The sequence below is a fragment of the Rhinopithecus roxellana genome, chromosome 5 (assembly GCF_007565055.1).
Source record: "Rhinopithecus roxellana isolate Shanxi Qingling chromosome 5, ASM756505v1, whole genome shotgun sequence".
Lineage (NCBI taxonomy): Eukaryota > Metazoa > Chordata > Mammalia > Primates > Cercopithecidae > Rhinopithecus > Rhinopithecus roxellana.
The window spans coordinates 102,529,351-102,554,780 of record NC_044553.1 but is presented as its reverse complement, the minus strand read 5'-3'; the positions used below and the strand labels follow the sequence as shown (position 1 = coordinate 102,554,780).

At 39.9% G+C, this 25,430-nt stretch overlaps 2 protein-coding genes across 3 annotated transcripts in view; one reads left to right on the top strand and one right to left on the bottom strand.

Moving 5' to 3' along the window:
* Nucleotides 1–1,643: 1,643 nt before the first annotated feature.
* PAX9 (paired box 9) lies at nt 1,644–19,327 on the top strand. 2 transcript variants are annotated; one of them, XM_010361994.2, is made up of 4 exons: nt 1,644–2,040; nt 2,831–3,457; nt 6,414–6,553; nt 16,161–19,327. In XM_010361994.2, the coding sequence occupies exons 1-4, from the start codon at nt 2,037–2,039 to the stop codon at nt 16,413–16,415; spliced, it is 1,026 nt and encodes a 341-aa protein (XP_010360296.1). In that variant the 5' UTR covers nt 1,644–2,036; the 3' UTR covers nt 16,416–19,327. The 2 variants fall into 2 exon arrangements, with proteins under 2 accessions (XP_010360296.1, XP_010360295.1); XM_010361993.2 differs by having other exon boundaries at nt 1,812–2,040; nt 6,411–6,553.
* A 97-nt stretch (nt 19,328–19,424) lies between these two features.
* Nucleotides 19,425–25,430, bottom strand: part of SLC25A21 (solute carrier family 25 member 21) — a 184,127-nt gene continuing 178,121 nt past the window's right edge. Inside the window, exons 6-8 of the mRNA XM_030930827.1 lie at nt 24,688–24,869; nt 23,765–23,817; nt 19,425–20,664 (exon numbers count right to left, since the gene is read on the bottom strand). Coding sequence (XP_030786687.1) covers nt 20,603–20,664; nt 23,765–23,817; nt 24,688–24,869 — 297 coding nt within the window. The 3' untranslated portion in view covers nt 19,425–20,602. The remainder of the gene's footprint in view (nt 20,665–23,764; nt 23,818–24,687; nt 24,870–25,430) is intronic.

The following is a 25,430-nucleotide window of genomic DNA, read 5'->3' as shown; positions in this document are numbered from 1 at the left end:
GGAGGAGGATTCCCCCTTGATCAAGTTGCCGGGCATGTTCAGTCCCTCCTGCAAGCCTAAGGCAAAGTCGTAAGCTCCCCTCCGATGCGGCAAAGCCTCAACTAATTTATCTACCAGCCTTAAGAAGGAGCTGCTGCTTCTAAAATCTTTAGATTTCCGAAGGCTTTTCTTGTGTAAAAATGCCAGGCGGTGCCACACGGTGTCATCCAACAGGTATTGGGGGTCAGACCAGGGTGAAATTGCTATCAAGTCAAACTTCAAGAAGATTTTAAACATTTGAAACCAACCGACATAAAGGGACAAGTTCAAATATGTCTAGTTGTGAGATTTTTCCGAAGATTCCGATTCTAACGAATGGTGTTTTAGTTCATCTTTATCTTTCACATCCTGCATTCTGTTAGGTAACTTTGAATTTACAGTGCATCCTAATCATAGAAGTGCGAAGCTGGAGATCTGTTCCTTTGCAGAAGCATGGCTGATTATAGTTTTTTCCTGGGTTCTTGTAACTTACTGGCCTGAGATCTGGGACCAGTCAGCTTCCCTGGGTGTAGACTGGAGCCACACACATCCCTAGGGACTGCTGGGGAAGCAGCCTGAATCCTGTGTGCACAAGGAGCCTTCTGGATTGTCAAGTAGCAGTAGCAGAGTTCACGACCCCAAGTAGTACAAACTTCCAAATTCAGGAAAATATTTCTCTTCTTGTTTATTATTTTGATTCACATTCTCCACAACCCTAACTGCAAATATTAATAACTTTGGCTGCAAAAAGGCATACGGTACACTTTAGGTTAGACTTAGAGTGAACAAAAGTGAAAATTCAGAAGTAGGCAGAACCACAGGGCCTCTGGGAGCTTAACGGAAGACGAGGGAATTACATCCATGTGCAGCGTCGGTGTCCACTGTCTTGGGATTAAGTCTCTTTTACATTTAAACAAAACTCTTTCGAGGGGGCTCACTGGTTTGGAGAACCCACGCAAACGCTGGCACCGACAGCCAGGGGCCCAGGACAGTGGCTGAATGTGGCTGAGCCTTGGGCTCCATAGTGAGTGCCCCACGCACTGGCAATCGGTCGACTTGGGGCAGATACGTTCGCGTTAGCCGCCTGTGGTTCAGTTCCCTGCACACGGTGTGGCCCCTGCCTCGAGCCTGTGTGGCCAGTGGTTAGCCCGTCCACCTGTACTGGGGGGCCACCGCAGGAAGTTGGCGGTAGGAGGAACCTCCCTGACCTTAACAGTGACCCCCACCTGTTGCTTGGGCTCCCCGCAACGTCCTGGTTTCTCTGGCCGGCCTACCTTCTCATACCTGCCCTCTCGCCACCTGGCACGGACTGAAGTGAGGTAGAATCGGCAGGTGACACAGATCATCTCCTGACAGTCCCCAGAGGCCAGCATGACAGATTTTGCTAAGACAACTCCCTCACCCCTGTGCACGGTGGCGCCGCCTCCCACCTATAGTCTTAACTTCAATTCTGAGACGTCCATCGTTCCCTGGAGGAGGTCTCCTCTGGCCCCTTCTCCCTTCGAGTCATTCATATTCAGACCAAACGCTTTCATTTGTTTATTCAGCATTTTACCAGCCTGATTTTGCTGTCTTTTTGTGCCTCTTCTGGGAAGATGTCAAACACCCATTTTCATTGTATTTAGTCACCCAGGTGGGGAGCCAGCCTGAAAGAGACAGCGGAAGGAGTTTCCTGGACTGCGCTGTCGCTCACCAACCCGCACCAATCACCACGCAGCTTGCCCTCGGACCCGCCCCTTTTAGGGCGTGTCCCCAGTGAGTGATAGACGGAGCCGCCCGGCCCCGCTCAGCCCAGCCCACGTTGCTGCTTAGATTGAAATGCAGAACTCAAGTCTCTTTCATCGGGGCACAGACTTCCTTTTACTTCTTCCTTTTGCACTCTCGCCTCCTCCTCCTGGGAAGAATCGGAGGCGCCTGCGGTCCGCCCGGGTAGCAACAGGCCGGGCCACTGAGGCGGTGCGGAAAGTTTCTGTCTGGGAGTGCGGAACTGGGGCCGGGTTGGTGTACTGCTCGGAGCAATGGGTGAGTGGCGGCGGGGGACTCTGTCAGAGCCGGGAAGGGAGGGAGGGAGCGAGCGGGCAAGGGAGGGAGGGAGGGAGGGAGCGGGAGGCGCGCGCCACTAAGCGCTCACATTCTCTATTGACTTTGCTCGTGTTCCTACAAGTTGTAGGAACACGCTAAGGGTCAGCGGCGCACAGCAGTTCAACGTGAACGCTGGCTACTGGGTGGCTGTTGATGCCATTTTCTGATTTTAAGAGAAAGGTCCTGTGGCATCAGCGTCCCATAGCCCCAGTAGCAAACCAAGTTTTGTTTCTCACGCGCGCACACACGCAAACAAAACAGGAAAACAAAACAAAACAAACAACAACAACACACCCTCTAGCTTCCCCTAGACTTTGTTTAACTGCCCGGGTTTCCAGAAGGAACGCTGGGGATGGGATGGGTGGAGAGAGGGAGCGGCTCAAGGATTTAGTAAGGAGCAGGCGAGAAGGAGCGCGTTCAGGAGTAAAGACCGATTTCCCCTCCTGCTTCGGGAGACTTTTGAACGCTCGGAGAGGCCCTGCGTCTCACCACTTTACTTGGTTGTAGGGGCCTCCGGCACGGCAGGAATGAGAGAGGGGGTCCGATTGGACCGTGACGGTTTGGGGCCGTTCGGCTATGTTCCGGGACCGTATGGTTTGGGGACAGTCCCAGTCGTTAGCACGGGACGGCTGCGTTCGCCCAGTCCCCGGACGCGCAGGGAGGCCCAGTGGCAGACGGCTGTCCCAAGCAGCGGGTGCGCGTCCCTGCGCGCTGTGTGTTCGTTTTGCAGAGCCAGCCTTCGGGGAGGTGAACCAGCTGGGAGGAGTGTTCGTGAACGGGAGGCCGCTGCCCAACGCCATCCGGCTTCGCATCGTGGAACTGGCCCAACTGGGCATCCGACCGTGTGACATCAGCCGGCAGTTACGGGTCTCGCACGGCTGCGTCAGCAAGATCCTGGCGCGATACAACGAGACGGGCTCGATCTTGCCAGGAGCCATCGGGGGCAGCAAGCCCCGGGTCACTACCCCCACCGTGGTGAAACACATCCGGACCTACAAGCAGAGGGACCCCGGCATCTTCGCCTGGGAGATCCGGGACCGCCTGCTGGCGGACGGCGTGTGCGACAAGTACAACGTGCCCTCCGTGAGCTCCATCAGCCGTATTCTGCGCAACAAGATCGGCAACTTGGCCCAGCAGGGTCATTACGACTCATACAAGCAGCACCAGCCGACGCCGCAGCCAGCGCTGCCCTACAACCACATCTACTCGTACCCCAGCCCTATCACGGCGGCGGCCGCCAAGGTGCCCACGCCACCCGGGGTGCCTGCCATCCCCGGTTCGGTGGCCATGCCGCGCACCTGGCCTTCCTCGCACTCTGTCACAGACATCCTGGGCATCCGCTCCATCACTGACCAAGGTAGGGGCTCAGAGGCTGGGCATGTGAATGTGCAGCGTCTGCTTCCGCACTCCAGCGGAGGTCCCAGTATCTGCGGCCTCCGGGACCCTGTCTTTCCCACCACCTAACGCTTTTTCCTTTGGAAATGTAAGGAGTCTTCCTAGGGGGTGTCCTGATCTCATTAACTTGAAACTCATGCCCCTGGTTTCCTTGCCACACACAGTCTCCTGCCTCAACTCAAACTATCAGACCCATAACATCCCCCCATCCCCAACACATGGTTCGCATTTTCCACCCTCCCCCGCCTCTTGCGCCGAGGCAGCCTCAGCCCGGCTTGCTCACTTGGAGAGCACGGCTGGGGCTGGACTTGGGGCGCAGCCCGGGAGGCCCGAGCCTGCTTGGGGCTGCCGGCTGCAGACGCCGCTGCGGGCAGAGCAGCTTGCTTGGGGATCACTACGGCCGGGAGCAGTCCAGCACGCGGTGGAAATTGAAGTATTCTTCTCCGATTCTGGATTCTGGTAATCAGGCCAAATTTGCTCAGGCAGGAAGTTCAAATGTCACCTAATTGGTTTCGTTCTTATGCTTCACTTCATTTTCCTCGGAAATGGAGGTCCCGAAGTTACTACTAGTAACCTGCATGGAACTCATTCCCAGACGAAGTCATATTCACATTCATTCTCTCTCTCTCTCTCTCTCTCTCTCTCTCTCTCTCTCTCTCTCTCTCTCTCTCTCTCTCTCATATCATTCACTTTCTAACTTAACAGACTTCACTGTATATATCTTAGGAAAGGAAGTGGCCTCAGCAACTGCAGTGATGGAGATAAAATGCAGGCAATTCCATGCTGTCCTTTTACTGTTCTTTTCAGTTTTCCCTGAGCCTGCCACTTTCCTTTGGGGTCCCCGAGTCCCCGAGAATGCAAGTGGATATCTATCTAGTTCCTGCATGCTTTCAGCAGTGCCACCCCACTGTTCCTTTCCTTTCTCACTCCTGACCTTGCCTAGTCCTAAGCGTCCTTTCTGCGTTGTCAGAAGGATTCCCCGAGCCCTCCTGCCCAGTCCGGCTTCCGCAGGAGACCTGAGTTTGTTTTCTTTTACTGAGTTTTTTTTTTTTTTTTAAGGCGTTAACTTTTTTCTTGGTAGGGAGAAAAGAAAGTCTAAATGACCTAGATGCAGAATTTAAATAATGCGTAGATAGTACACTTTCTTAATTTCTCAGCCTAAAGTTTTAAAAGTGTGGAGGAAAAATTAAATAGGAAAGGGGGAAATAGTTTATTTAATTACTTCCTGCCTTTCTTGGTTGCCACCACATTGGCACAATTATCTTTTTAAGTAACTAAAGCAGGGCTCTGATTTCTCATCTTCTTGTTTTCTGACTGCAAGTTTACAAGACCCCAGTTTTGTCTTATTTGGAGCTACTTGGAGCCGTAGTTGGAGAGAGTTTCCCCTTGATTTATAGGATAAACTGACCTCACTGACATTTAAAGGAAGCCCCTGTTCATGGGAAAGTGTGAGATCAGCAGAAATGGGGGCTCACAGGGGGATCTCAATTTCTTAAGATAACTTCAGGCTTGTGCCCACCGACTGCCTTTTGTCTGTGAAGGCAAAGACAGACAGGCAGTTCTGGACCAAAACACAGTTTCCTGGTGCAAATGGGACTCAATCTAATTCTTGGGGGTGGTAGAGGAGGAGACATAGTGGAAAAAAAAAAAAGACTGACAGAGTTGAAAATAAAACTTTTCTTGCCTAGGGATATTACCATCAGAGCACATGTCAGTTGGGAAAGCATTGGACAATGGAAAGGAGCAACTTTTCCTTTTAGATATTGTTGTGGTTTTGGATGCCAGCTTTAAACAACCCAGTTTGTGACAAATTTGTGATTATAAAAATGATCATTTCTGCAAAAATGATCACTCTCTTAAAGCACTGTGTTAGATGGAAGTGTTTAAAATCAAGTTACAATGGCTTTGCCAAACTTCACTCCTCCACCCATAGGACCCAAAGACAGACATACACTGTTTGTAGCCTTCACATATCTCTTTGAAACTACACCTGGACACCGAAAAATGCCAATAATTCAATATGCACAACCCTAGGTATTATAGTAATTACTTTGCACCATACAATTTTCTTTGCATCTCCAAGAACAGAAAGAATAACTGATGGCATTACACCTTAACACTTAATTTTACTTTCATTTTCTTAACCTATTTCATTTTCTCTTTCTTGTATATATATATTTGAAACTTTTTTCAGGAAAACCCTGCCACTAACACCCGTGGCAAGTATAGTGGCAATTGCAAGACTTATTTTTTAAGTCATATGCACATATCACATATGTAATGTGTAGAGGTAGAGTATCAAGGGGAGCCCTGTGCACGCACAAAGCAGAAATCTGTGCACGTATATTTTGCACTGTATCGTGGGAATAATTTAGTTATTTGTTTGCAAAGGACTTTGCAGGTATTTTTGTTCTCTATTGACATAAGTACCAGATCCCCCACAGCACAGTGAGCACCACTGCAGGCACCCATAGGTCAGACGCTCCTCTCTTTCTTTTCAGCCAGCCCCACTCCCAAATCGTTGTCAACCCCCAGTCGGCCTTGGGTTAAGAATGAGGAGGTGGAAAACGGCGCGTGCAGCCTTAAGGGTTCCTTCCCCTATTCAGGTTTCTTCCATTCCTTTGCCCTGGGAGAGCGGAGGGGCGGAGGGAAATAAAATACTGGTTGAAGAAATATTTTCCCCCAGGCGTGGGTCAGAGAATTTGGAAAGGCCTACTCTCGGGCGAGTAAAACTTCACCAGGCCTGGACTGGAAGCACAGGAGGTCGCGGCTGGGCCCAGCGCCCTCGGGAGGCCAAGGGCAGGGGGCCGACCCAAGGTCTTAGCCCTCCAGCTCTCCGTCGCGGGTTTGGGTCCCATCTCTAGAGTGGGGCTCGCGGGCTGGGCCTCCGGCCTGACACCTTCTCTCCTCTCCAGCAGTGAGCGACAGCTCCCCCTACCACAGCCCCAAGGTGGAGGAGTGGAGCAGCCTGGGCCGCAACAACTTCCCTGCCACCGCCCCGCACGCGGTGAACGGGTTGGAAAAGGGAGTCCTGGAGCAGGAAGCCAAGTACGGTCAGGTGAGGAGGCGAGAGTCCGGTCAGGTGGGTCGCTTGGCGGCAGGGATTTAGGCGATGAAGACTCAGGTCCCTTTCTGAGCTTCCCGCGAAAGAAGCCCAGGGTGGCGCCCCTTTGCTGCTGCCAGCCAGATCCTTCGTGGACTGGGGCGAAGCAGGGGCCCGGGCCTTGGAAGGTGGAGCTGGGGCCTTGACTCCCGCCAGGGGTCGGGAGAGCTCGCCAGGGCGCGGGGGGTCTGGGGCGGTGGCTCCCCGGGGCGCGGCTCTGGGAAGCGCCTCCAGGCCTCTCGGCCTCTGGGGGCTTGGGGAGGCGGCTCCCGAAGCTCTTTCAGCGGTTCTCATTGCGGGTAGAGTTAACCAAAGAAGGCGCTTCCGAAGGGCAGGGCGGAGCAGCCCTGGGGCCTCAGACCCGCACCTTCAGGGCGGCGAAACGCGCGCACCGGGTCTCGGCCCCGCGGTGCGCAGCGGCTGCGGGGTCCTCACGCTCGGACTCTCCCTCCCGTGGCTCTCGGACAAATCCGCTTGGCCAGTCCTGTGAAGAGGGGCACTCAGATAAACGTAACAAAGCTACCATTTTCTCGACTAAAGGTCACATTGTAATCTCCCAAGGAAGTTAGTGAGAAAACCTCAAATTATACGGACTGGCTGTGGACCGTTTAATTTTTCTTTCCCTCTGTCCCTCCCTCACGTCTCCAAAGGAAAATTTAAAACACTCGTGTTTTTCCCCCCCGAGAAAAGCTAAGCAACCACCACAACAAAAGCCCCAGATTTAAGTCTAAATTCATCACCGTCCTGGAGTCAAGAGTTCAAAACTCTCAAAAACCGAACCTTAAGGCAATGTAAGGTTTCCCCAGCAGACCTCAGTAGGTTTGCAAATTTCTTAATCCCAAACTCAATTCCAAAGCCTCAAGCTATTCAGTTTTCCTTTTATTATTTTGAAGACTTAAAATTTTTAATGTTTTCTTATCTGTCAAAATCAGCTTTTAAAATTAAGTGGAACTTGTTCCTCTTATTCACTTGGAAAAAAATCCTGGTAGTTATTTTCTGTAATAAATCCCATTTCCACTTCCTCTTCCCTCTCTCATTTTGTTGAAATAGAATCAGAATACACATTGGTGGCTCTCCAATAGCAAATAACACAGAAAATAGCAGCAAGGAAAGCGAGCCCTTTTCCTTAGTCTGTTTCTACTGTAAAGAATGTCAATGAGAAATGATAAGGAAATTTGTCATTTTCTTTTACTAAAGCACCCACCCTTAATTCGTAATTTGCAAAGAAAAGGCAGAATAGTACAATGGTTAGGAGCTCTGATCTCTGGCTGTACGACTCCTTAGGAAAATATTTAAGTTTTTAGAGTCTCTATTTCTTCATCTTTAAAACAGGGAAATGATACTCCCAACCCAGAGGTGTTTTGAGTATTCAATGAGATAATGCAACCATATGGCACATAGTAAGCATTTATTAAGTATTACCTGTGGTTCTAAGTGGCAGTTAAAGAGAGACGTGTAAAAGCAAGTAATATTTATCAGAGTATGCTTTGTTCTGAGAGACCATAGTCAAAACTTCAAGGGATTTTGTTACAAACAATAGAAAGAGTGTATATAAAGCGCCTACCATAGAAGCAAGCATTTAATAGGCGCTTATTGCTTTTTATTAGGTCATCATTTATTGGATTAACATTGTGAAGTATAGAGTTGAAAAAGTTTCTACTTCCCACATGTCATTGATGAACCCAGTTTATATATCAAGCGGTCATAATCCAAAAAAACCTTTATAGTTATTATTTTTTTATTTATTTTGAGACGGAGTCTAGCTCTGTCCCCAGGCTGGAGTGCAGTGGTGTGATCTCGGCTCACTGCAACCTCTGCCTCCCGGGTTCAAGCGATTCTCCTGCCTCAGCCTCCCGAGTAGGTGGGATTACAGACACGCGCTGCCACACCCACCTAATTTTTGTATTTTTAGTAAAGATGGGGTTTCACCATGTTGGCCTGGCTGGTCTTGATCTCCTGACCTTGTGATCCACCCACCTCGGCCTCCCAAAGTGCTGGGATTATAGGCGTGAGCCACCTCACCGGCCAGTTATTTTTATTTTCACTTCCTTGAATTATAGATCTAGCATTGAAACTTATAAATTAAATGCTTAGTTTATAATACACTTCAAAACTAAACTGACAAATTATTTAAAATAAAAAATTTGAAGTTTCAAGTAATTGATATTCTGATTATTAAAAATAGATTACCTTTTATATACTAAATTTTAAGCCACTAAATTATCACATTTATAAAATAATATAATTTAAAGAAATAAGTAACCAAATAAATATTGCTCTAAATACTTAATCAACTATTTTTTCCAGAATAAAAATTATCAAACTTACTTTTGCAAAGTTCTCAATTGCAATATGCTAATCTTCTGCATTGCAATGTATTTAATAGTTAGATAATTCAAATGATGTAAAATTTCAAAACCTGAAAAGTTTCTAAGAATAATATAAATCAGTGGCTACTCTATGATAAGTATCAAAATAGTGCTTAATGCTGAAGATGTGCTAAGTAGGCACATAAACTTCAGCCATGTCGTTTTTTTGAGCAGTTTTGAACTTTAGACATTGATTTCATGTAAGGTTAAATTACACAGTAATACTTGTTTATAAACATACAAAGGTAAACTGTTGCCCATATATGTGCATTTCTCTTACCAATGTTCAAAGGGCAGATTTATTTTTAAAAGTTATTTTTCAAAATGGAATCAGCATATTTCAACCAAAATGTAAACTCAGGTAACACATATTTTTCCCTCTGTTTATATTATGGACATAAACTTGAATGTCTTTGGCCAAAAAAATCTTTAAAAATTTGCCCACTTTCAGAGCATTTGTGATTGTTATTAAGTAGTTCAATATTATGTGATACTAGTTTAATTTTATTCTATAAAGAAGGAAATTGAGAATTCAGAATCATTAAAGCATATTTTTCCTGAGGACACCTGTAGAATTACCAAGGGGCTAAACTACACAACTGAGTATAGATACTATTGATTACCATAACCTAGAGTTTCTATTTTCAGCTTAAACTGTAGAGACAGATGCCCTGATTCCTACTAATTAAAACTGTATGCACATTTCAGCTATGCATATACATATCTTTTGTCTTTGAAAATTCAGTTTAGAATATTCCAACTTGTCTTACATATTAATATTACATTGTAATTAATATTTTGCAGTGCCATTCAGAAGTCATTATTGTCTCTGAGGATAGAATATTTATTTTGGCTTTTTTAAACCCACAGTTAATATGGGGGCTAGAAGTACTTAATCCTATTTACTTCTGAATGGCAACAATGTTCTCTGGTTCCTTATGGCTGGTTCTTTTCTGTTGAAAGCATAAAACTCCAATAGAATACAATTGGAATGGTCAAAAAACCTCATATAGAGAATCATAGGGGCTGGAATACATTTGCTCTTTTAGGAAGTCGTTAGTGAATTAATGCTTCAATTTTATTCAAGCTATATATAAATAATTGTATAGTTCTTGAAAATTTTTCTACAAATGGGCATACTTTCTCAGGAAAAATACATTGAATATCTGATACTCTAAAGTAATTGGAGAGACAGATTTATAAGCTTTGAGTATCTTCATTTTGGGGTTGCAGATGTTAACTTGGTAAGTTTAATATAACACTAGCTACAAACTGGGATGTCAGAAATAGAGAATAGTCTATAAATACTTGAACTTTTTAAAAGTTCAGAATTAAGTTGTGAAAATAGTTGAATTCACAGGTATAATCTGAAATTCTTATGAAGCATTTACTTGTACATGCATTTGAAATGAAGATAGTCTTCTAGAAACTTAAATGGGATTTTCTAGTGTATTATTTTAAAAACTGGCTGTCCTAGCAGATGTACTGTTCTCAGAAAGATATAAATGATAATGCACTAAATTTTTCTTCATATTAAAGTTAATTTTTATAAATAATTTATAATTTATAAACAATGAAATCTTAGGCAAATGCCAGCAGAATGTCTTTGAAATTCATAATGCTATCTGTTATGAAAAACATTATTTGACCTGGTTATATTTTAACCAGTAGTATTTCAAAATAAAATTAATGATTATATATCAGTAAAATGTGTTGTATAAAATAGCAGGGAAAGGTAATTGAAAATTGTTCAAGGCTATGTCAATTTTAATAATATTTTGGAAAATTATAAAATTTAGAAAAGCTTTTAAATAGCAGCTTTCCATTTCTTAAAAACATTTAGATCTACAATATGATAAGTAAGCGTAATTAAGATCTTGTTGGATGAATGTTGAAACCATATTTATAACCATTATTTCATTTTGTCAGGTATGTTTTACTAGGTCATTGCATAATGAATTAAAAAGGGAAGAATGACAGTCAGAAAAATGAGTTCACCAAAAAAGAGAAAATCTTGTTTATTTTCAGATCCAAAACTTTTTCTTGCTTATGATATTGAGGTTGAAATTCTAGGTGAAGCATATCTCTATTTGTGGCTAAGTCTACTTTATTATAAAGCCAAGGTAAATTCATTTTATCATAAGAGGAGGACCAGGTTGAACTGATAAGTGAAAGCAGATTATGGGTAGAGGACCTGGCACTGTTATTTGCATTTATCTTCACGATAAAAAATGTTGAATAGACAATTCTCAGAATTTGAATAATGGTCTATAACCTCTAATTGCCAGACATTTGCCATACCAGTTTTATGGTGGTCACAAGTGTTTTGATACTAATGTATTTTCATTTTCTTGGAGGAGGGAGGGTAAATGGAATAACCATAAATCAAATAATAAATGGCTAGGTTAGAACTTCTGTTTACTTTTTTTTTTCAATAGCTTTATTCATTTTGCTTGCTTAAAGTGTAATGCTTGTTCTGTGATAAATGGTGCCTACGTTTTGCTTTGTTTTTTAAGCAAGACTGTCACATCTTTTGCTTTCCACAAACCTATACTAACTTAAGTATACATATGGTTGTGGAATGCTTATGATGCATACTATTTTGTGGGGATACAAGATGATTAAGGCAAGTCCCTGTCCTCAAACAGTTTACAATCTAGCCCTCTGTCAATACAGTTCTTCGACATATTCACTAAAAACTGGTAAATCTGTATTTTGAACATACAGAACAAATGAAATTAAAACATGTACTTTCATTCTTCTTGTGATAACCTTAACTAGAACTACATTGCATCTTATATATTTTTTTCTAGACTTCTTCCTTTAATGTCAGTGTGATGAAGTTGGTCTTTTCCTAAAAGTATTAAAACAAAGCAAGTAACTTACTTTTTCTAGAGTATGCAACTTAGTCTATTTTGCTTTGTATTAGTAAATCTCCTCAAATTTAGGTGGAAGATAGTTTGCTATAGAGAGTACCCTTGCACAGTTCTTTCAGGGGAATTCTCATGCCTTTCATGGAAGATCCACATGAGAAAGGAGTTGATGGATTGAAGTCTTATTTATGGAATCTTTAGGTAAAGTCATTTTCAAAAATGAGATTTCCATTACATGCCCATTGCTGGGGTTTCATTTGGAAAATTTGTTTACTCTTCCCTGGGGATTCCATATGTTGGTTGATTTATAAATCATATTTACAATCCAATTAAATAGAGTAATTTAGCATGTTTGCTCCCACTATATTTATAGTGTACATTTGGTAGTCTCTACTCAGCCTAACTAGCTTTTCAGATTAATTACATGCCCTTCACTGAAAACATTAAACAGATTTGGGACGTTTAAGTCATGTACTCTTTTACTGGAAAGAATAAACAAACATCAATGCTACCTGTAGTTGTTTTCCTTTGCGGTGGAAAATTTTACTCTTTCAGTGATTGCTTCATAAATAACAATTACTTGACCCAGTAGAGATTGATATCTTTTACTAATTTTATGTGTCAAAATTAATAGTGAGAAAATTGATGTGTTTATTGAGTCACTAAAATGAATAAATAATGAAGGTGGCAGGAGGCAGGTAAAATTTAAAGCACATTTACGTGCTCTTTTTTTTTTTTTCTAAATTTACAAATCTGAACTTCGAAAGTAAAAAGTAAAATTAAGACAAAACTCTCCAGACCCCCAAGCTAGGTCATAATTTAACCTGAGGGAAAACTCAGGGCTATTTTTATACTGTTTAAGTTTAAAGATGTCTTTTTTTTTTTTTTTTTTTTAAAGCAAACACTTTAGCCTCTCCTTGCCTTTTTTTAAAAATTTTTAATTTATTTTTATTCTTTTGGAGATGAAGTCTCGCTCTTGTTGCCCAGGCTGGAGTGTAATAACGCGATCTCGTCTCACTGCAACTTCCAACTCCCAGGTTCAAGCGATTCTCCTGCCTCAGATTCCCAAGTTGCTGGGATTACAGGCACCTGCCACCATGCCCGGCTAATTTTTGTGTTTTTAGTAAAGACGGGGTTTCACTATGTTGGCTAGGCTGGTCTTGAACTCCTGACCTCAGGCAATCCACCTGCCTCAGACTCCAAAAGTGCTGGGATTACAGGCGTGAGCCACTGTACTGGGCCACCTTTTTCTATGAGATGAAATCAACCCTCTCCGAGCTTCTCTTCCTACCTTGTCTTTCTGCAGTACAAAGGGGATTGCATTACTAAAATGATACTAAATAAATATTGTGGATTTAAGAGAACTTTGAAATATTTAATAATAGGAATAATGACATAAAGCAAGTTTGTGAATTAAGTATGAGAAATTGGACAAATATGAAAAAATTTGCTCATTTTTTAACACTTGATAAATGAATGGAATCACGGAATAAATAAGGTACTAAAAGGTAATACAGTCCTAAATCCAATGTCCTGCCTCCCCCTAAATTCCAGGAGCATTATCTAAGATAAAAGTTCAATGCAGCATGTCTCTGAGGGCCATCTTTCAGGGGGAACATCTCTGGGCAAAAAGAAGTGGGTCCATGTAAGGGAACCGCAGACATTGCAACGAAACAACTCAAGAGTCCAAGTAAATGGGGCACGTCAACGAGCAATAATTCCAAAGGCAAAGGTGTAAGAAAAGGGAAGATGACTAATCAAGGATTTCAGAGAGAACTGTAATTTTGAATGACAGATAAAATACAAAGAAAAAAGAATGGGTAGGAAAAATTTAGCTGTGATGAAAAATAGAACTCACCAACAGTTATGTTCTGCTAACTAGAGCATTGCTTCTGTCATGTATAATATTAAATTGTTTAACCTTATGTCCCTGTATGATGTTGGCCAAAGATTTTTATTATTTTAGAATTAATTTTTAATGTTAGCATTCTTTTTTCATTATTCTTAGTTCACACTGGCATCAGTAGTATAAAATATTAGTTAATGCTGGAAATGAAAATATTAGTTAACACCACATACAGATGCGAACACCTTTCCATAACTGAATTGGATTTATTTCTTTCCAAACTCATTTATCATAGATTATTGGGACAATTCTAAATAAAAATGATAAAAACTATAATCTCTATGCAGAACTAAATTTTTTCCCCCTGTAATTTGATAGTTCTCTATCTTGATACCCATCTCGCAGGAGCCTTAAAGTGTGTCTCCTTTGAGATATAATCAGCAATTCTCAAAAAGTGGAAGAAACTATTTTTTTTTTTTTAGAAGCTAAGAGATGAGGATCTAACAATGAGAATCATGTTCTAGGAGAGAAAAGAATTTGTTACCAGATGTTATCTCAAAAGACGCTCTAGTTTTAAATTAAAGTGCATCTATCTTTTAAGTGTCCAGGAAAAACAGTATGATACGCTACAGAGGACCCTGCATTGGGCAGGGGTGATAAATTCTTTTAACACATGGCCACTGACTTGCCAATTGGTTGAGGGTACATGGCTAAACCTCTTAATCTATATCCTTGTATAAAAAGAGGATGATTTCATTTGTATTCAACAGTTATGTGAAGTAGTTTCTTGATTAAAAAAATGCAGCATCATCATTCTCTGGGACCTTTCAAATATACTTTAATTTCAGTTGAACATTGTCTTGTGTTTGTGACACGCTATCTTGTAATTATGATAAACTCAATCATTTGTAATGAACTATATAATTCATTAATCCTCATTATTCAGTAAAATATGTTGGATATTTCTTGGTGCCTGGGACATAGGACACACTTAAGAAACTTTAGCTTCCTTTCTCATTCCCTATTTTCAAAGAACCAACATCGAAAAACACAACATGAGGTGTTTGTTCTTACAGAACATAGACACAAGGCTAACCCCTCTAATATTTTTCTTATTTTGTCAGAAATGCATGAGTAATGTTAAGTCATACCCATGTATATATTCTATTCCATGTACATATTCATCTACTCTGCACTGAGAAAACAGTTTCTGAGACCCCACCACTGCATTCTCATAGATGTAGAAGTGAAAACAATAGCCCAAATAAATTAAATTAGAAGGTAATTCATATGTTGCAATTGAACGAGAAGACGTATTTAGCTAACATACACCTGATTAATTTAATTCTAAGGATTAAATCAATTTTCCTAATAAAATTATAGTATTTACATTATATTTTCACTAGGAAATATGTAGAAATGGTAATTCATTCATGTCACTATCAGGACACAGGATCTACTCTTTATTTCTAAATAGTATAAAAATTGAGGGGAAAAAATTAGACTACTTGAAGAAGGATGCCCAGTGTTCATGCCAGAATCAGGATTAAAAATCAGGGTGTTTTTAGTGTTGTTAATAGTAACGATACCAACAATAATTCATTGGCTGCCAAGAGAGCACTGGTTTCTAGGCAGGCTCGCCTGCCAGGAGTGCTGCATTGTGTTTGCAAACAAAGATTTTAACTTCTAAATTCACTTCAAGAGATTTATCCACGTGACTTTTAAAAACTCACATCACAGGGCCCAAAAACTTTGCAAGCAAAATTTCCAATTTCAAAACCAGGTATATGCAGTTCTTTTATATGAGGAAAGACAGTTTCCTTTCTGATAAAACAGTCCTGGAAAAGGTACCTGCAATATTCATTTAAAAATCCTTACAAGACAAAGTGCCTGATTTTTGTATGTCCTTTGTCCAACGGGAATTTTCAATATGATCTCTTAAAATATGGTATATATTTTCTTTAACGAAGGTTGTGTTCGTTGTGAGTTTCTAACATGACAACCTGCAGTCTGCGCCCTTCTTTACTGAAAATAAAAGCTATACCAACCAGGCCTGTCACAAGTGCCTCAACAAAAGAGCCAAACAAAACCCAAGTCCCAGGAAGGTTGACAAAGGCAATGAGGACAGCCCAACAGATTCTAAGAGTATTTAATTGCCATTGATTCTTTCTTCACCCTGCACCTCTTTCCTGTACTTCCAAATAGCACAAGCAAATACTATGAATTTTCTGGTTGCAGCTTTCTGTAAATGTTTGTGGAAAGAATAATATCTTTGCCATTATGTTTGTTTAAGTGGCAAGACTGTGAATGTCTTTAGAATATAATAAAGCTCAAATTCTTTTTTCAAACTGTCGGAGAGTAGAGTTAGAGCATTGTTGACTTACTCAGACTTAAGTTCTGCTTCTTTCTAAGAACCTGTGAAATGTTCACTCCTATAATGTGATTATTTTTCACTTCTTTTCTACTCCTCTCAGGCACCAAATGGTCTCCCAGCTGTGGGCAGTTTTGTGTCAGCATCCGGCATGGCTGCTTACCCTACCCCGGCTCAAGTGTCGCCTTACATGACCTACAGCGCTGCTCCTTCTGGTTATGTTGCTGGACATGGGTGGCAACATGCTGGCAGCACCCCATTGTCTCCCCACAACTGTGACATTCCCGCATCGCTGGCGTTCAAGGGAATGCAGGCAGCCAGAGAAGGTAGTCATTCTGTCACGGCTTCCGCACTCTGATGGGAAATTCCGTCTCCAGCAGCTTCACCCCGGTCTCCCCGTATCAGCACCTCCTCCCCCAGTTCGCAGGTCTCACATTCCACCCCTCCTGCCCTCCAACTCTCCTGCCTTGAAAGCTGGCTGTACGGACTCACATCCTTTGTGCTGATGACACTTACATATTTCTTGCCATAACTTTTCTCTTGCAGAAAAACTGACATGACTTTAGGATTTAAAAACAAGAGCAACAATAAGCATTGAATGAGACATTTGTGTTGCCCACATACTGTCTTAATATAGCAAAGAAACCTACACCCCTCAAAGGGTTTAAGGAACTTTACAAACTAGTCTTTGGTAAAACCACATGTGTATATTTATTCTAAATCAACTTAAACTTTTGAAATGTGCAATTGTTGAGATTTTGCAAAATCAATAAAGGAAAGTACTTATAGAAAAAAAATTATGCTACACCCTCTAATCAAATATGGTAACCAAGTAAGCTTTAATTCATCATTAGGAAACAAATCAATAATTGAGTTGTTTGAGTGATCCTTTGTTTATCTTTAAGACATGACCTATTTTGTTGAAAAATATATGTAGAACCCAAGCAATATCTGAATCTAGCTCTCCCTGGTGTTTTGACTTGGTTCCAAATACAATAATGTTTATATTTTCTATTAGTTTGTAAATATGGACTCTGGATGGTGCATTTGTGTCTTCATTCCGTAAGATATTCTCCTCCCTCCAGCCCCACCCCCTTCTCTATTTTTTTTCTTTCTTTTTTGCAAAGGTGACTTTCTGGCAACGTCTTTGTCTCTGTTTGGTGGTGGGCTGCTCGGGCTCCTGGACCTGGACTTGCCCCCAAATTTTGTGTATGCAGTGAAGGCTTCAACATCTCATGAAGGACACTTTCTTTCTACAGCAGAGGACACGAAAAACAGATAAAACAAGCCAGTCTCCCATTTTGTACCTAATTAAACAACACACACGCCAAGCATATACAGACAAGAGGGTGGAAGATATCTGAACAAGAAGGCTCTAAAGGAAGTCACTTAGAAACTTAAGTTTAATGTGAAATGTTTTGCAAAGATGCTTAAAATGAACTTTGTGTTAAGAAAACCACTGTGAAACTAAATTGTACTGTTATTGTTGGCTTACCTGTGTGTTCAGCAATCTCAGCCCAAAATTATGTTGTAATTTAAAGAAAATGGAAAATTATGCTCTAATGAATGTAACAATGGCTTGCTGTGAAGTTTACATTGTTGTACAGAAGCATGTATCACATGTAGGTAAACTGGTGGTGGTACTAGAAATACAATGTTATTTAATTTTAACAAATTCCCTTTATTCATTTCTGAAATTACAGAACACAGTTTAACTCATAAACCTTTCTAGACCAATTTATTTTTCACTTTAATGTTAATAACAGCTGTGGAGTATATGTGTGTGAGAGCATGTGAGTAGTATGTGTTGTATTTTAAAACGATTGATTTTCTGGGGCAAAATTCTACAGTTTGTAATCCCTTCTGTTTAGGAAGTTCTTCCTGGTTGGCAAAATGGGCTTAAAAATATGTTTTTAGGACATTGGTACAATTCAACTGTTGGAAAATTAATATATTGAGGGTTTTTTGGTACTAATTCTGTGCAATAACTAAAAGAGCACCTCACTGGATATGGATGTTGAAGATGGATTCCCTAGGTGATTTTAATTTCTTCCCTTCTGTGCTGTGCACAGTCTACATGGCAATGCAGTTCCACCACATCAGTTTCATGGCTTCATTTAAAACTCAGATGGCTAGATTAGTTAGGTTTTCAATCACTAGGATGTAAACAGTAAGCAGATTAACATAACAAGTTATGTTAGAGTGACTGCTTTTTTCAAACAGCAGATATCTTATAGAGAGCTTTGAACTGCATTTATTTCTAAAGCAACCGAAATTCAGTGCTACAAATAGAGGATTATAACTTCAGGAGAAGAAAAAGCAGAAGGAGCAGATGAACTCTCAGGGCCATAGTCTTCCTTTGATCTTGTAAAACTCCCATTGACATCTGGAGTTCCCAGTCTGGTGAGAAAATAGACTATAAACTGAATGGAACAAAGATCCAATCCAATAATTTGGTGGAGACTTTAAAACCATACCATGCAGGGACTTTCCTGTCATCTGAAAAACTGATGTAAGGTACAGAACTATCAAATGTTTTAGGTGGCTGTTAGAGGGCTTTAAAAATTATTAATTGCTTGCATGGAAATGCAAATAATGTTATGTTCTTTATCTAAATTAAGAAATCTCTTGTTATTGTGCTATTTATAATTTTTTTCTGGTTCTTGTATTTTAAAAAATCTAATATTAATGGTATCGAAGTTTCCTTTTCTCCCTCTAGGTCTTAACAGTGAATTCACATGGAGTAATTTTTAAAAGACAACAGATACAATTTGCTATTCAAAGAAAATTATGATTTAAAGCCACTTTTTAAAATACAAGAAGAAAAATAGAATGGATTAAAGGGTTAATTTTTAAAGATTATTATTATTGGTTAATGTTGACATATTTCCTCTATCTCATAGATGATAAAAGTGTTGCTTTGAAACTGGCAAATGCACTCTTCAGAAATCCTTTTCTATCTCATCCACATGGAGAGGTTAAAGGTTCAATTTCATGGCCTCTATGCAGGCAGTGCTCTCATAGAATGCAAGAGTATTACCTGCAAGGATAGAATGCAGTTGTGCAACAGAGACACATTCTTATTTCTCTTTTTTAACAATTTTGTTTTGTTTTTAATGACCCTTTTATTGACTATTGGACTGAAATATAAATTTTAAAAAACACGTTGGAAAGGATGTACAACAGAAGGCTATGTATGTATATACAGTATGTCAAAAGCCTTTTATTTTTATACTTCAAATGCTCTAAATTAATAAAAAGTAATAATTACCATGTTATCTTTTACTTTTTATTTTCAAAATGCTTTAGTAGTAGAAATAGCCCACGGTAGTAACTTAGGACAGGTGCCATGTGGACTTTCAGGTATTCTTGTTGACTTTACTGAATCAGCATCATTTCTGGATGCAGATATAAAATCAAGTTTGGTTACATCAAGACCAAGAAGATATTTTTGGTGGTACATGTTAGTATAGTAATCCTTAGAAATGATAAGTGTATTTCTTTTTTGGAACATTTCTCCTTCATCATACATATTTTAATACTGCAGACAGCCGACTTCCCATCTGAAGTTGTCGTTTAAAACTAATAACCTGAAAATGCAGTTCTATTCTATACATTCTTCCTAAAAATGGCACAGGTAGGCATGTTGAACAAAGGTATTTGGATGTAAATATTGATGGCTGACTAATGGGTCCAAAGGTGCTTCCAATTTGTGATTTAATGTGAAAATATCTCATCATCAAAACTTGTCTTCAAAGAGAACTATGAGAAGCAAAGTACATTTTATTGCATGTTTTCTACTTGTTAGAAGAGATTTGGGATATCATGATTTAAAAATACATGCTTAAACAACAGTGTTTTAACATTCTGTTCTAAACAATGTTTTAAAACACCTGTTTATTATCTTACAGCAATGTGAGATATAAAGTAGATGTAGGAAAATAGAGCTGATATGTGCATAGATACTACAGAAAACCAACAGATTTACATTTTAACGTAGTATTCATAAAATTAAACATTCTTAAAAGGTAATTTTAGTGCACTTTAAAGCATTTTTCTTGTGCTCTTTAAATATTATTTATGGAATAATTTAATTCATTATAAAAACTTTAAATTTTGGCTTAACTTTTTTTTAACCCAGTCTTTGAATGATTTGAGTTATTTTCAATAGTTTAAGCATTTCTAGACCTCTTAGGAAAAAATACTGATCAATACAGTGAATTTTCATTGTGAAGCAATGAAGAGGAACATAGGAGACAAAGTTTATATTTCTTTTACAAAATATATGATTTCTATGCTATTTTCCTATATTCACTTTAAATACCTCATTGTTCCATATTATTTTTTCTTCTCACAGTTTTATTTATACAGCCAAAACTATCATCTCAAGTTGTCTATAGATATTTTTAAAGTATTAAAATAGATTTTGTTCTTGAACAGTTTTCTTTCATAATTATACACCTGGCTGGTCGATAGTCTCTCTTCTTCATGGTGCTGCATAGCAAATATCCATTATCTCAAGGGGGAAAAACACTTCCTAGGCAATCACCAGTTCTCCTGAAGCCATGAATAGGTGTATTCATAAACCAGCAGCATCACTGCACCACCTAGAAAAGAAAAGAGCTGTTTTTTATTGCAAATCCTCTGGAATAGCACTGGCTTTCCCACTGGGTTTCTGAATCCATGATGTCTCACACAGCCTGTCGGGCAGAGGCTGTTCGGAATCAACAGTTCTGGAGCTTCAATACAAAGATACAAACTACTGTGGAAAATTCTCAGGATAAAGTCAATACCATCTTGAGTCTCCAAATACATTTTTCCCCCATGAGTTTTTGCAGCTTTCATCATTTCTCATCAGATTCTTTTTCAGGCACTTTTAATTTTTAAAAGTAAATAAATATAGACATATTTAGTCATGTAAGGGTATGTTGCTTTCCTGCAAAGAGAAACCTTCAGATTCTTCATGTGTAGGCTAAGGATTTATCTTTTCCAGTCCATAATTAGCAGTCTTAATTGCGTTCATGAAGGAAATCTCTAAGATGGTGCTTGATGGATGAGTCTAGTTTTCTGTCATAGCTTTCAAACTGCGTTGCAATGTGAAAATTAGATTCTGAATATTTAAAAAATCTGTATTGCAAAACCTAACAAAAGCAGGTTGAAAGCTAATTTTCATTTCTTTTATCTGCTTCGGGTGTATATGGATTTGAACTTGAAAATTTGGTAGTAGGGATTGGATGACATGAGACCACCATTTGTCTTGGAAGAAAACAGCTACATAACTGGTTGTGAAGAGACATGCTCTGTAGTATGTCAACAGGAATATGATACAGAAAAGCAGGCACTGAGGCTGCTGGATACCTAGCCACTGGGAGAAGAATTTGTACGTGGATCATTTTATGTTCTATTTAATGCAGTAAATAGCATGTGTCCTGTGCCCTTCAGGATAATCTCTTTTTATCCTTTTATGTCTAACTGTGTGAAAAACATTACAAAATCAAAATTTGGACAAATACCCTGAACACAACTTAGAGAAGACTTGGCTGCATGAATAGAAGATTGACTTCTGATGGAAAGAAATAGAACTTGATTTGGGTCTTAGTTATTTTGAACATACTGCCATACACTTTTTTTTTTTTTTTAAATCTACAGGCTGCACATGTTTGTGTAACTATATACCAAAGATAATTATCTGCCTGTAATTTTCATTTTTAACCCATGAAGATACTCTGTTAGTCCTCTCTCAGCTGCTCTAGACCTCTTGGAACTCTGACAAACAAAAAGAGCTGCACTACAGAGGGTTATTAATACGTAGGTAATTGCTGCATTTATTCTTATTAACCATTAAGACAAGAATATGCAGAGTTGGGTTAGTTTTTGGCCTAGTAATAGCTGAAGTTTAAATCACAGACTTCAAGATTATTTCATGGAAGGTATCTGATTGTTAGCCACGCTGAGCTGCTAAGGCTATTGTAAAAATGCTGGATGTTTCTCCAGAACAAACAACAAAAATTCCAGGCTCACATTTCTTTTTTTTTTTCGTTTTCTTTTCTTTTTCTTTTTATTTTTTTTATGTCTCTCTCTCATTCTTTAAAGAAAAATTTCACCCTTCATTCAAAAGTCTTAACCTTAACTCAGTGGTACCTTTCTTTCTAGGTTTCTTTGGTTTGAAGTCGCTGTGATGCACACATTTGGAATGAAGTGGAGGGCAGGTCTGTGCGTGGTTTCCAGATATTCAGTTTGGCTTAGCCTGGACAGTCAGTTCACAAGAACGCTATTCTTTGGGTATAACACCACAGCAACTCAGGACCCCTCATGCAAAACATTTAAAAAGCCAACCAAACATTTGCAATCCTGTAACAAAACTTGGGGTCAGATTATTTAAGAGTTTTGGATGAAGGTTCCAGTCAATTACAATTTTAGCTAACCTCTCCCTTGTCACCACCCTTTTTAGGCCCATCCCTTTTTGAGAAAGTTGGTTTAGGGTTGGTGCTGTAATTTTCTCTCATATTAGGTCTACCAGCAGGTTTTTACTCTGTGGTGAAGGAAAAACACCACATACTGGCAGAGATGCACAAAATTGCCCACATTCTATTACTGGGTTAGCTTTTACACATGGGCCAATGACTAACGGAAGGTAGATCTGAATCCAAATATGAAGCAAAATCCATGTGTAAAGGCCTATAAAGATTGGGATAGATGGGTTGGGAATTGTGGAAGTGTTTCCTAAATATGTGAAAGTGTGAGCTGTTCACTATCTTCAATTTACAGACTGTTCTCTATCTTAGATTAATAGAAATGTTGGTTCATTGGGCTGAGATCTAAAGGTGAATGTGCATGTGTGTTTGTGTAGTAGGGTAGGAGGACAGTAGTATTAAAAGGGAGGAACTGCAAAGGGGAGAGTGGAGGAGTAGGAGAAGGTTCTAGGAAATATTACCAGTATGTATAAGTAGGTGAGTATAACCTGATAAAAAAATATGTGTGGTCTAGAGTATACCTTTACACTTATTCGCAAGGTTGCTTATAATCCAATACTATTTGCCCTGGCAGTTGATTCTGCAGCAGTTATTTTCTTATCTATTTACACAGAGGCAGCCGATTCTCCCTGTGGGAATGGCAGCCGGTTTTTTTGTGGGTTGGCGTTCTGAAGAGAGGCCCTGAGCCAGAAGCCTCCAGCATCATGCTGACAAAGGCCAGGAGAAGCGGCTAGTTAAGGTGTCACCACTCCCCAGAGGTGACTGTGAAGATGAGTGGCTTTTGCTGTTCATGGAGGCAAGCTGTCCTCCTTTTCTCTTTTTGAAATGAAGTTGAGGCAGGAGCAAGAATGAATTAGGGGCACGAGGAAACGTTTGATTGGGCTGGTCCAATCAAAAAAGGCTCAGTGAAAAGCCTCCCCTTTAGCCAGAAGCCACTGCACACACCTCAGCTCTTACTCAAACTCCTACTGCCTGTGGCTTCTTCCTATTGACTTAAGCTGGGTTTTGGCTTCTGTCAGCCTCCAGCAAGGTCACAAATAGTACTTAATAAACAAAGGTAGAACATTTCTAATGGATGTCTTCAGTATCTCAAATACTCATAGACAACTTTATATTCCAAGGTTTTTGTCTTTTACAAAGTGGTAAACCTTTATTTTGTTGCTGATGGACACAAATAACAAAAAAAGAGACAATAGAACAAGAAAAAAGGAAGGATTAAATAAAATATCATTACCTGGTCCAAGTCTCATAATCTTGGGAAGCAGGCCTTTGTACAAAGCTAAAATCCTGTAATAGGAAGGGAAAGAGAAACATTCTTATTCTGAAAATAAATGGAGTTGTACCTTAGCTTTATTGAGACGGGGGTCCAGCATTTAAAAAAATAAATTATTTGGAATTATACACATCTCAAAGCAGACAGTATCTTAGTATTCTCTGCAGCAAACTGGATGTGGGGAAAGAGTTAATCAATTCTTTATTACCCAACTCTGCTGGTCCTGCCCAATCAGAAACATGACTTTCATCAGCGAGATGTTTTTTGCTTTCAAGACAGGTCTTACTTTCAAGACAGCTGTGTATATGGACAGAATGACTTTTGTAATTGAATTTAAAAGACCACAAACTCAGTCTTTACATTAGGAAATATGATGCAGTTTGTATCAAAATAATAAAATATTACTTGTTTACTTGAGGAAAAGAGGGGCGACGAAACAGAAAGTAAGATTTTAAAAAATCAGAAAAATGCACATACTTTAAATTTTTAAAATTATCTTTACAGAACTCTATAATTCTCCCAGGAGAATATAATTAGGTGGCATTTTGATGGGATTTAGAGTCAGAAGACCATTATTCTCCTGCCTTTATGTTAATAGGACATATAACATACAATACTATATTATGCAAACTGTCAAGTAAAAAGTTCATCTTGGCATTCTACGGCAAACACGCAGCATATTGTCACTTGATGGTGTAAGCACATGTTTACAACATCTTATTATTTTGTTGTCTTGGAAAGTTTGTCATACCTATATGCAGAGTTTCTTAGACACAAGCTCCACTTAGGAGGGCTTACTGGTTCTCATCTAAATGGAAGGACAATTCAGTTTTAACAATACGTAAGCCTTATACATTTATTAAAATAAGAATGTGTTATGTTACCCTTCTTCCTGATAGACTGTTGCCATTGTTTTAAAACAGGTTCTGTACTTGATCTCTCCAGGAACTGGTTGAGGCCCTTGAATCCTACTTTTGGCAACATCAAAAGGGATGTTAATGACTGAGGCTATTGTCCCCGAGAGAAGACCAATCCCAAATTTTCTCAAAAACTCCAAGGTTGGATCCTAAAAGAAAAGAAGAATAATATAACAGAAAGGGGAGCGGAAGCCCCTAAGTCGGTTAAACACTATAAAGCAATATGTATTTAAGCAGAGCATTGCACTCCCGGCACCCTCCTGTTATTCCAGCGGAACACATTAGGATTTCCTAGGCTGGAACTTGTTTTCTTGACAATCCCATTGGCTATGTTTTTACACATGGTCTAAATTGCTGAAGTACACATTTCCTCACACAGGATTTATAAACACAGTTCATAAAGAAAGACTGGTATGGCATATGGGGATGATTTGTATAATTGGGCTTCACAATGTACTTAGTATTACTGTATCAAAACAGGAGAAATCCAAGCACACTATTAGCTAATTGGCCAGAATATTTTACAAATGACAGCAACTTCCACCATAAAGCCTACTAAAATGCTCATTTGTGTGTGGACCCCCAAATGTTAAATTAAATCAAGGCTACTCTCGGTCTGCTGCTATTCCCTGCCAGGTTTTTTGCATTTATTTTCACGTGTAGCTGATCCACTGTACTGAGAAGTGCTAGCTTCCTGTTATTAACAAACC

Coding starts and splice junctions, on each gene's coding strand:
- PAX9 (XM_010361993.2), top strand. Junction 3,458..6,410: donor CCGCTCCATCACTGACCAAG/GTAGGGGCTCAG, acceptor TCTCCTCTCCAG/CAGTGAGCGACAGCTCCCCC. Junction 6,554..16,160: donor AGGAAGCCAAGTACGGTCAG/GTGAGGAGGCGA, acceptor TACTCCTCTCAG/GCACCAAATGGTCTCCCAGC.